At 36.3% G+C, this 12,027-nt stretch overlaps 4 protein-coding genes across 5 annotated transcripts in view; 1 reads left to right on the top strand and 3 right to left on the bottom strand.

The window, feature by feature from the left end:
* Positions 1 to 1,853, bottom strand: part of LOC109587128 (uncharacterized) — a 4,284-nt gene extending 2,431 nt beyond the window's left edge. Inside the window, exons 1-4 of the mRNA XM_020003367.1 lie at positions 1,748 to 1,853; positions 1,063 to 1,143; positions 930 to 1,005; positions 9 to 654 (exon numbers count right to left, since the gene is read on the bottom strand). Of these exons, the coding sequence (XP_019858926.1) occupies positions 9 to 654; positions 930 to 1,005; positions 1,063 to 1,143; positions 1,748 to 1,853 (909 nt within the window). The remainder of the gene's footprint in view (positions 1 to 8; positions 655 to 929; positions 1,006 to 1,062; positions 1,144 to 1,747) is intronic.
* Positions 1,854 to 2,210: 357 nt separating this feature from the next.
* LOC109587127 (uncharacterized) lies at positions 2,211 to 6,171 on the bottom strand. The gene is made up of 5 exons (XM_020003366.1): positions 6,132 to 6,171; positions 5,500 to 6,018; positions 4,911 to 5,092; positions 2,776 to 2,932; positions 2,211 to 2,224 (listed from the first exon to the last, which is right to left on the bottom strand). Exons 1-5 carry the CDS (start codon positions 6,142 to 6,144, stop codon positions 2,211 to 2,213), a joined length of 885 nt encoding a protein of 294 aa, XP_019858925.1. The 5' UTR covers positions 6,145 to 6,171.
* Positions 6,172 to 6,661: 490 nt separating this feature from the next.
* LOC109587129 (uncharacterized) lies at positions 6,662 to 9,489 on the top strand. Its single transcript, XM_020003369.1, has 12 exons — positions 6,662 to 6,803; positions 6,850 to 7,397; positions 7,450 to 7,550; positions 7,611 to 7,674; positions 7,721 to 7,818; positions 7,866 to 7,958; positions 8,004 to 8,148; positions 8,196 to 8,327; positions 8,456 to 8,632; positions 8,678 to 8,963; positions 9,008 to 9,127; positions 9,183 to 9,489. The coding sequence occupies exons 1-12, from the start codon at positions 6,710 to 6,712 to the stop codon at positions 9,419 to 9,421; spliced, it is 2,097 nt and encodes a 698-aa protein (XP_019858928.1). The 5' UTR covers positions 6,662 to 6,709; the 3' UTR covers positions 9,422 to 9,489.
* Positions 9,490 to 9,565: 76 nt separating this feature from the next.
* Positions 9,566 to 11,385, bottom strand: LOC109587130 (uncharacterized). 2 transcript variants are annotated; one of them, XM_020003371.1, is made up of 4 exons: positions 10,944 to 11,385; positions 10,542 to 10,898; positions 9,861 to 10,380; positions 9,566 to 9,813 (listed from the first exon to the last, which is right to left on the bottom strand). In XM_020003371.1, exons 1-4 carry the CDS (start codon positions 11,237 to 11,239, stop codon positions 9,589 to 9,591), a joined length of 1,398 nt encoding a protein of 465 aa, XP_019858930.1. In that variant the 5' UTR covers positions 11,240 to 11,385; the 3' UTR covers positions 9,566 to 9,588. The 2 variants fall into 2 exon arrangements, with proteins under 2 accessions (XP_019858930.1, XP_019858929.1); XM_020003370.1 differs by having other exon boundaries at positions 10,542 to 11,385.
* Positions 11,386 to 12,027: the final 642 nt, after the last annotated feature.

Below are 12,027 nucleotides of genomic sequence, written 5' to 3'. Positions count from 1 at the left end.
TGCTGGTCCTGTCCCCCTGCTGCTTGTTGCAGCTGGTCCTGTCCCCCTGCTGCTTGTTGCTGGTCCTGTCCCCCTGCTGCTTGTTGCTGCTGGTCCTGTCCCCCTGCTGCTTGTTGCTGGTCCTGTCCCCCTGCTGCTTGTTGCTGGTCCTGTCCCCCTGCTAATTGTTGCTGTTGGTCCTGTCCCCCTGCTGCTTGTTGCTGATGGTCCTGTCCTCCTGCTACTTGATGCTGGACTAATTGTTGTTGCTGCTGACCTGCTCCACCTCCTCCAGTTGGACCACCACCAATGGTCACCATAATCAATCCAACTATACACACCAAACAGAACTTTGTACGCTCAATGGATCCATATCCACTATTAGAGCTAAACTCTCCTCCCTCAACTATTGAGAACTGGTAAGGAAGACTGGGTGTGCTCACAGGAGCTATAGCAAACTTTAAAAATCGTGTAAGACCTTGTTGTCCCTTCAGATCAATGCAGTGCTCAATTTCTAGTCGCAATGGCTTGAGGAGAGACTTGGATACTGAAACAGCATAAACAGCACTCACTAGTACTGTATTTTTTGGAAAGACAAACTGTCCTCCTACAAGAGCAACCACTGCTGCTTCTACTGTCTCAGAGGGCAGTAAGCTTTCCTCTTGTACTCCAATCCTTAGACCATATTTCTCCCAATTCATCAGTTGAGGTTTGTCTCCTTGAATTAAGAACAGCTTCCTCTCTGCTACCTGGACATCGCTCAGACAATCCAATTTATCTGTCAATTATACAAAATATATACAGTGAGTACGCACACACACAACTGTATAAAATAGATATGCTCAGTCAGTGACAAAATAATACTCTTACCCATTGAAGGGATCAGATAATTAAATTGTAGTCCAATGGAACTAGTCTCTTTTATAGATTGATGGAGGACCCTCTCTTGCTTGGGGACTGTTTCTTGTCTTTCCTTCACTAGTTTGGCTATGTGCAAGTCATTATCAGACACTTTAGCTCTAAGGTCTATAAATTAATAGAATATTAATATACATATGTAATTACTATTGATTGTACACTAACCAGTAATGATCTGATTTAACTTTTTCTGTTCTTGTCTCATCTCTGCTAATTTGCTGCTCATAATATCATTACTATCATCACCTTTAACTGAATAATAATATAAAAGAAGAGAGTAATCAGTATATGCATAATAACACAACAGAAATTATAGAATATACAGAAAATATATAGGCACTAAAAATTAGTTCAACCAATGTTAAAACATTAGATAATGATATTCAATATTATCTTTAGTTTATACAAATTTGCACTGCATGTACAGTAGCCCATAAATGCATGTACAATGATTTTGCTAATGATACCATATATGGTAAGCATGCAGAGGTCACTGTACATTAATCTCATTATCTGTAATGCATTGAAAATTTGACCTATACTGAATACAGGATACTATTTCCATACTCAGCATTGTCTAAATCCACTAGTGTCATAATGTAAACCAGTACTAATACACACACTCACACTACCAATAACCACACAATAGTACATAATAGTAATCAGTTAGTACAGTTAAAGTGTGTGTGTGTGTGTGTGTGTGTGTGTGTGTGTGTGTGTGTGTGTGTGTGTGTGTGTGTGTGTGTGTGTGTGTGTGTGTGTGTGTGTGTGTGTGTGTGTGTGTGTGTGTGTGTGTAGTATCCAATATACCTTGTTTATTGGCCTCAACCAGTGCCTCCTGTAGTGATACTTTGCTCTGATGAGCCACTTGTAGGTCTTGATGTAAAGATTGTATATATCTCTGAAGCTTCATTTCCTTCTCTGTGGGATGATTTATTAGCTGATCCATCCACCATGTTCTGGTCTTGCTGTACGATTGATACTTTTCTTGATAGTTCTTACTAGTGAGATCATTACCATCCAGTACTGACTGTACTATCCACTCACCAGCTTCACTATATACTGAGAGACAATAAGATACATTATATAATTATAGATAATGTAACTATGTATTTAATGCTCATATCCTACCTAATTCAATTATCATTATTAGTCTATTAGTATCAGTGATAAATGTAACCATCGGCTTTTTCTTTCCTCTCCCGACATCTTTCCATTCAAGCTCTTTACATCCTCCAACAATTACTAGCCACACACAGTGTGGTGACATTGTGACTGCTGTGAGTGAGTGATCATATCTACCAGTAACAGATTCAGGTAGAGGAATCTGTAGATAAAGAGAAGTATACAAGTAATACTGATACATGATGTTAATACAATTACTTCTAAAATAAGAAATTGTATCATTTCATATACATGTATATGATTCTTACTTTTATTTATTGTAAAATCATGTCTAATCCTCACCATCAACAAGCAAAAATAAACATTTTACTTCACATCATGTAAAGAAATAGAAAATGTGGTAGTACATGTAGTACACACACACACTCACATTAAGGTTGGCTCACAAAGTTATGCAATTTTTAATCAAATGTGTGGGTGGTTCTAATATATTGTTGATGTTCATTAGTGATAGTGTTATCTACTGAACACACTAACATTTACTAATCTATCATCAGTATACATCAGTACACATACTGTCAACTGCATGCATCTACACACACACACACACACACACACACACACACACACACACACACACACACACACACACACACACACACACACACACACACACACACACCATTACAGTACTATACACACATACCTTCCTACAACTGTACTGACCAGTAGTGATACTATCAAATAACAAACATTCATTAACTAGTTGATCTGTCTTATCTCGTCCACCAATCACTACTAATGTAGGTGAAGTAGAGTCACCATTGATAATAGCACTAGCATGAGTACATCTCTCCATAGGCCACAGTCCCTCATTAGGTATTGCTCCTAGTTTCAGTATCTCCCAGTTCTAGATACATAAACAAAATACTAATAATATCAGTCACAGCGTACATGAATATGAATAATGGGTGTGGCTATATAAATAATGAGTATATAGTCTTGCTAGCCAGACTCTAATTTACCAAATAAGAGTCTGGTGCCATGCCTAACATCAACTCATGTTTTCAATGTTTTGATTTGAATGGGCAAAGAATGTTAATCTCTATAAACACACCCACACCACAATATTGTGGATTTATTATTTTTATTCTGATTTTATACGTGCTTATATACTTATTTTATACTCTATACTTGCTTGCTAGTATCAAGAAAAACAAGCGTAACAGTGTAAAAATATTCCTATAATTGCTTTCACCACCTTACAAGTACAATTGGGTTTTTATGAAGACTTATGAAGGATCTCTCTACCTTCTAATGCTTCTAGAGAGGTCTTTAGACAGTATCTCTATGTTCTTTCGCTGTTAGAAAGCTCATAACTTTGTCCCTTATGCAAGCTGCCATTTTGTTTGCCGTGACCACATCCACTTACGTAGCATGGGCGGATGGTTGCTAAGGCTTGTTATTTCACCAATACAACATAACATGTATAGAAGAAATGTAAGTGTTGACATACAAATATATATATATCGCACGTGGGTGAAATCAATTATAGGACGACCTGGGGGCGTAGCCCCCAGGTCGTAAAAAAGCAGTAAAGTATTTCCCATTTTTGGCTTTTTTCGGCAGTACTGAAGTTAAAGCAATCATGGCGGCTGAATTCACCTCGGATCCAACTCATCCAAGCACATTATTTCTAGAAGCATTTCTTTACTTGTCTAATAGTCTCATCATCAGAGCAGATAAAGGCAATCTAGTCAGAAGGTTTAGTTAATCATTATTCATTAATCATCAGTAGAAAAAAGTATAATAGCCTCAGTATAGTCTTGTTGATAATTGATTTACCGTTGCGTGAGTGGGTTTTAATGTAACACCATGATAACAATGATTTCATTGGGCCGACCAAATTCCGCCACACAAGCACGAGTTGAGATTAGGCATGAAACCAGACTCTATTCTAAAAATTGAGTCTATCACTGTGAGACTAGGGTATTACATGTAAAAATTAATCCTAATATTTGATACTTTGATGTCAATGAGGTGAGGTACTATACATGTATAAGTACTGAAGGTATAACAAATCACAATATACTTGGGTGTGGCTGTACAACATACATGTATACATCAAGGAGACAATTGTTTGCAGGTATTTAATTTAGCAAATTTTAGCGATTTTAAAAAAATCGCTAACTTAAGTCCGCGCTAACTTTAATTTCTGACCCTAATAATAACTTCATTGAAAGAGGGTGTGGTCACAATGAATAAATGGTGGCCGTCAGCAAGTCTAAGCTTATTTGCAGCAAACGGTCAGCAAGATAATACTAAACTGCTGTCCAAAGACTTCTCTAGCAGTTAGCCTAGGCTAACAAAGCAGATTATAGTCTTCTTCGTTCAGCGACTGCTTCTAACTGTAAGCAAGATAACTTTACATGTTAATGGCTGTAGTCAGTGATGAAGCAATTTAAGCTAGATTAATGCAACAAGATCTATGCTTTGCTTGCTCATACATGTAGATCACAGCACATAATCTATAGCTTGCTTAGGCTCGCTCCTTTAATGTTTTACATTCTTCTAGTAGTTATTAATACCAAATGATCAAAAATGCTAAATTAAGTACCAGCCAAATGTCAGTTTCACAAAAATCGCTAAATAAGTACACACCAATAATTGTCTCCTTAAGGTACATGTAAATAATAAAATATAAAGTACCATAAACATGACTATACACAGTCTAATCATGAAAATATTTTTGTAGTATCAGAGTTTTGTGAAAATTTAAATGTAATGCACAAGATACAGTTAATATGAGTACAACACAATATATCCTCTAGTGATAATACTGAGATAATGTATTACTGTACAATACAACAAAATATAATACAACTTACTATTATACTATGTGTCACACTGAATATGTAAACACTGTTAGTGCTTGTACTCTCATCACCATTAACAGTCACCATACCCCCAAACATTATTCCTCTATTACCAGTAGTAGTAATCTTCTCAATTATGAAATCATTAGTAGGTGGACAACACTGTCCACTGACAGATAGAACAGTAAATTGTCCTAAAGTAAAGAGAATACAATGATAATCAATCAATACATTTTCCCATTATAAATGCTATTATAGTACAATTAATGAATTTGAAGTACAAGTACATGTACCGTAAATCCTCAAATAAAAGCCGGGTGCAAATAAACATCAGGTTAGCAATAAAATGGAACTATAAATACGTAAATGTAGCCTACTAGTAAAACAGATCCCTTGATACTTGGCTAAGCTTCCTGAAGTCACTTGTGTGACATCCTGAGTTCAAATCCCTCTGTTACATTAAGTTTTTTTTACTTTTTTCGAGGTCCAAATGTCATTTTAAGAAATAGATGCCCGGGCTTTTACTTGAGGATCTACGGTATATATAGAGCTACATGTACACATACAGTACATGCATTTATTAATATAAAGAGAATCTTACCAGTGGACACATTATATAGTAACTGTTCATTAGTACGAACACGACCATTCTTAAGTTGATCATATTGAAACTGAGGATGATAAACAGTTGGTGTAGAACCTCTCCCTCCTATTATGACAAGGTATTCTGCTCCATCAAATTCCAGTGATATCATTCCAGCACCAGCTTTCTTCATCAACGACTGTTTAGCAGTACTGCATGAAGTCCACTGCATCTTTATCGTATTCAGTAAATTCAATGTATTGTAGTAACAATCATCATGACCACACCATCCACCAAAATAGTAAATATTAGAATGAGAGGTGGTACAGGAGTAGCCAATTACTCCTAATGGAGGAGTACCTCTTGTTAGGTGAGAGGACCAGTCAGCAGTAGAAAGCTGGTAGATATCAACTGTTGAAGTCAGTTCCCTCTTTTGAAGGGAGTCATGAACTTTAGGTAAGTCAACCTGGTTCCCTGCCCACAGGTAGAGGGACTCCCCTATTACAGGAGCTTTGTGTTCAGACCTCATTTTGAAACCTGTAGTAAATAAATAATAATAGAAATGAAGATAATGACTACAGAAGAATAAATAGAACGAAAGAGCACGAAGACTGGGGAGGAGGGAAGATGGTAGGAAGAGATAAACTAACTTTTTCCAGACATCCTCTTCTCGGGAATTGTTGCCTTTGTTGAAACAACGAGCCACGCCTTACATTCCAAACAAATTAATTATCATTTAGACCACACCCTCCACTGTTTGACCACGTGCAAAAACGTGGTCATACAGGACCAATTGATAATAATTATTATACACAGTTCAGAACTGTGTATAATAATTATCAATGTTTTGTGCATGATATACCGGTATATGTCAGTACTCACTCATTGATTAGAGAGAAGGAGTGATGAGCATATAAGAGAGACTATTTAGTACTCACAATTATGGGAGGTGATTAGTGTCAAAATTATTTGATAGTCACGAATTCTCTTGGATAATCAATGCACATTTTGACAATATCAGACTCAGTCGTTGTCACGTGATGATTAACGAGTCCACGTGGTGACAGGTTGCGAGGTTTTTTGTTTTGGGGAGAAGCAGCTTTTTTACCAGCTTTGTTAACACCTCGTCTTACACAGAGTGTGAGACTGTTCTCTTCGCTGTAATCTCTGTCGAGGTAATTCTGCTCTGGACGTTATCTCGGTAGGAGTAAGTAGAATTCAGTATGTCATGGCCGATGACCGAGTCGACGAATTAATACAAGTCACTAATAGCTTAAAAGAGGAGTTGAGGAGTGTTGTTGAGAGGCTGGAAGATAAGAAAGGTCAGTAGGCACGTTTCCGTGATTTCATGCTTATGATAATTGTTAGACAAGAATAGTGAATCGACGTTGCCCTGCTCAAGTGGAGCCGCTTCTCGGGGAGCTGCTGAGTCGTCTCAGACTGCTACTACCAGTACCAGTAGATCAGTATCTGGTGATGAAGGGTTTTGGAGTCCAATGAATGTATTACGAAAGAGAAGGAGTGAGCCTGTTACAGCTAAAGGAAAGAAGAAGCAAAGATTGCCATCTTGGACTCACACCTTTGTATGCTTAGCTGAAACTGATCAAGAGTGTGTCCCCAGTCCCAGTGAATGGGCGACTCTTCAGATAGCAGGTCTTGGTGAAAAGAAGATAGTACTGGATGGTGATGGTGATGCCCAAGCAATTTATGATGAGCTGCTTCTTCAGTTTCCGAAATTGAAGGAAGCTGGAGGTTTTGAATTATTAAGGACTCAAGACAAAGGATCCAAGACTCTTCATATTATCGATGTGCCTCACGAAAGCTATAATGTTCCTTATTTGAGAGCTGTTGTTCATAGTGCAAGAATATTTATTAGGCCTTTGCAAAGAGATTTGTCTCTTTTGCCTGATAAGGAGGTAAAAATTGGCTCTACTCATTTTGTAAGATTACTGATGAATATAATTATAGGTTCAGGTCACAGGTAATTCTTTAAAGGAAGAGTGTTTTTACTGTAAGGAAAGAATAAGTATGAATTTATTGCGGAAACACATAGAAACCTGTATAGTCAAGTATGCTTCATTAATTATTATTTTTATAAATAATAATATATTTATTTTTGGTTAAAATAGGAGTTCTGACCCAATAGAAGAACAGCATGTACCTATACCAGCTAATACTGTTACAATTGAGGGCGTGAGTGATCCTTCTAATTTTTGTCATAATTAAAGCAATATTATAGGCTCCTACAGTTGTCTCACATGATACTATTGAGTCTGTTGTCTCACATAATACTGTTGAGTCTGGGTCTGGCAGGTTGAATGATGACATTGATTTGAAGTATAATTTTCTGTGCTGCTTATCTTTTATTTTATATTGATTGATAGTCTTACTCCTTCACCACCATCACCATACTCACCTGAAACACCAGAGGCAACCAAAGATGTGGCTTTATATAGTGATCAAAGTATTGAAATTAAGTTAGTATTTTAAAAAGTGATATAACTGTTTAAAAGTTTTATCAGATCACTTTCAGACGTAGTATTTTATTTAAGTAAAAGTATTGACCTGACAGTGGAGTTTAATATGGTAGTCAGGCGTTCTTCTGTCCTAGACGATGCCTTGAGGAGAATGCAAAAGGCCAATTTTGATCCACGGATGAAATTGAATGTAACAGTTATGGTTATTATCATTGATACCTAAACATTTTCTCATAGGTTGAGTTTGTTGGTGAAGATGGAGTAGACCTTGGGGGGCTAACAAGGGAATTTTTTAGACTAGTCAAGTTTGATTTGGGGAAATACTTAGAGTCAACTGGTTGTTTGAGACATGATTCATTGGCATTTCAGGTATATTTTAATTACAGAATATATATGGTAACTGTTTCTACTATATGGCATGTTTGTTATAGTTAGCTAAACTTGTACCATAGTTATTAATTATACTATGTAGCTATAAAATAACATTTTATTTTTAGGATAATGTGTATCTGAAGATCGGTATTCTAGCCGGAATGGCTTTAACTCATGGTGGTGGAGCAATGAATGTGCTATCTCAATCCGTTTTTAAATACATATGTGGAGTAGATCCAACAGATTTGAGACCTGAGATTGCTGAAGTTGGAGACTGTAATATCCGAGCTATTTTGCAAAAGGTATATATGTTGATTTGTTATGCATCATAGTTCAAAACATTTTAGATCAAATCCTGTGAAGATATTTCTAGCCTAAAAGAGCTGGTGACAACTAATCAAGATATTATTTTTACAAGTGGATATACTAAGCCTATAGCTACACTTCTGCTCAGTGATAAAGATCAAATCATTGCTACTGTGGTGCTTCATTTCGTTATTCTATCTTCTTTGGGTGAGATTTCTCAGTTTCGTGATGGCTTATTGAAAATTGAAGGGATGCAGGAGATGCTTGAAAAATATTCAAATTTACTTGAGTCTTTCTACTGTAATAAAGAAATACCTTTGACATCAGGTTTGATCTAACTACATGTATTGTCATAATGTCATTTTTTATAGATCTAATTCTGCAAATGTTCACAAGCATTAAATTTTCTCCCAAGGGAACTAACATGAGGGACTGTGAAGAGAGCGCATACATTTTCTTTGTAAACTACTTAGAAGACTGTGAACGAGAAAGTAATAAATTCTATGTGTTGGACTATTTTATTTTTTTCTATAATTATATGTGTAGGTTCGGATACTCATTGTGTCTCCCTACAGAAAATTCTCTTGTTTTATAGCGGTAGTGATAGCATTCCTCCACTTGGTTACAGTGTTGTGACATTAACCTTCAGTCATGATAATATTTATCCTACAGCTTCTACCTGTGGAATGGAATTGACCTTACCCGCAATGCATAAAGAGTATGTTGTCTTTAAAGAACACCTTTACACAGGCCTTACTATGAACGGAGGGTTTGGTCTAGTATGATTCATTGGTTTTTGTTATTGCTCACTCATTGCATTTATTACTCACTTATTCTTGCATTTATTGCTCACTCATTGCATTTATTAATCACTTATTCTTGCATTTATTGCTCATTCATGGCATTTATTGCAATTGTTTTTGTTATACTTATTGTTAAAAATCATTATTCATTAGTCACACTCAATATTCAATTTTTGACAAATAAATTGTAAAACATTTAAGTAAAGGTCCACTCCTAAACTGTCACTGGGATCCAGAGGAGACACTGTGTGACACAGTTCATTGTAATCTTCTGGTGTTAAAGGGTTATCTACGACAGGTACATGCACATGTTCTTCATCTTCAGTTTCTGTCAATGGACCATTCCAATCGATTCCAAAGAATGGTAAAGCATTCTATGAAGATTGTAATGAGAATTGAAAATAGCATAACTTGCATATACCTGATCTATGTCATCCATTGCTTGTTCACAAAGACCATAAATCCATAACTGAATGGGCGAGTGATTATGGCAGCTAGAAAGAGGATGATTATTCCATGCCTCCAGAAATTGACCCAAGGCATGATTAATCCTTCCTAAAAAAATGTAATGCAATGAAAAGACATGTATATCATCTTCAATATTTAGCAAAAATTGATCCTCCATCTGGTAAAATAATTTGTAGAATATGACTAAACATCCCTGAAAAACATCGTGCCATAGACGCTCGATCCGCTGATTATGGACTGACTTTCCAGCAATGAAACTGCCACGGCCACTACCTCTGCACTGAATCATATAATCTGCCACACCTACATTTTCACCACCCTTATCACCTCTCACACGACTTGGGAGTCCATATTTGGAAACACTGTCTCTGAAAAGTTGCAGAACTGTCTCAGCTTTGTTGTTATTCGATGCCTGTAGATATATTATTCTTCGACTATAGCCATCAATGCATCCATGGACAACAAATTTCCACCTAACAAATTATTATAGACAATAAATAATAACATTACACCTTGTACTACATATATAACAAAATAAGTATTACTAAATGTTAAAAAATGTAAAAATTCAATGAAAAATTTAAAAGTTATTATTACTTAAGATTATGATCACGCTTGATATAGTTCACCTAACCTGATAAGTTTATGGTGCCCATCAATATGATACAATGACAAAGGGCTTGGAACTGAATATTCACGTCGATTAAGAACATGAAGCTTTCGTAATGCTGTTCCATATGGATCAATACGCCTTTGTGATTCTCGAATACGACACTGTTGAATGCGATATCCTCGTGAAAGTAGATGTCCCTGCATTTGGCGGTTTCCACACATAGGATATAGCTCTTGTATTCCCATAATAATAGCATCTAAATCACTGTCAGATACAGTCGAATAATATGACCTTACAAGTAACCTCAATTCCGACATTCGTCTTCTAATAGTACTAACAGAGACACCAAATAAATGGGATATTTGTGGAACTGTAAATCTATTTTCAAGTAACAATTCAAGTGAACTTTCAGGAATGTCATACCTCGGACGACCAACACCATTATATACTATTGTCACTGACAAAGAGCATGATCTATAATGACCTCTTTCCAATTCCTTAATAACAGTGTAGCAATGACGTACAGTCTCAATGGTCTCTCTTTGAGACTGAGATAGACTATTTGCAATATCGTGAGCAAGCAGCTCTCGATATGCCAGCTCAATAGAGAGCACAATAAATTCAAGAATGTGATGAGGCATAGTTCGGCCATCTTCGTATCGAGACAATTCCTGGATTGTTCTTCTGATCAACTCTATACAACGACTTAGATCTGCCATTTTCAGTACAACCACACCTTGTGACACACCTCCAACCGTGGGTGGTATAATTACGTGGGTGGTTTGTTATCATCATAATGAGTTTTATTGACTATCAAATTATTGTGTAATAACAATAATAGTTTTGACACTAATCACCTCCCATACACAATGCTAATGTACTGGAATGTGGTGTATCTGTATAAGTAGTAGCTAGTGCCATTGCTCATTGGTACTGGATTGAGCTATTAGAGAGGAAGAAAAGGAGATAGTAAAGGAAATGTGTCACTTTATATTTAATTAGAGTATTTGTATGTAACTGGCACTTTAAAACATCATGATACCGACACAATGAATTGTGTTAATTAACTGATTGTGGGAGTGGCTGCATGGATATCATGGTTGATGATGAGGGATAAAGTGAGGGATTGTAAACTCTGGATCATGAAGCTCTTACTAAATTAAGAAGCTCCTTCAAGACTATGTTTAATAAAGGAGTCAAGTGCCAGGCCTACTTGAACAGAGTTGTTGAAAACATGGAGACACTCCAAATTAATTATGATGATCAATTATTTATATCCTTTTGATAGTTTTAATACAATAAGAGCTATTGGATTCAGTGTATATGGTAAGAATGAGGATATTATAGATGTAATTATTTGACCAAACTCCTCCAACTTGCCAAGACTAGCATGGAAACTAGCATAGTACTTGTAATAGGCATAAAAAGTCGTATATTCAAAGAATGGGCATAACTCTCAAAATTTGAGTCAGAATCAGTGAAATTTTTGCATAACATATGAACGTCA

This window comes from Amphimedon queenslandica, unplaced genomic scaffold (genome assembly GCF_000090795.2).
Source record: "Amphimedon queenslandica unplaced genomic scaffold, v1.1 AMPQUscaffold_12679, whole genome shotgun sequence".
Lineage (NCBI taxonomy): Eukaryota > Metazoa > Porifera > Demospongiae > Haplosclerida > Niphatidae > Amphimedon > Amphimedon queenslandica.
The sequence above is the reverse complement of the archived record's forward strand: the minus strand, read 5'-3'. Positions and strand labels throughout refer to the sequence as shown.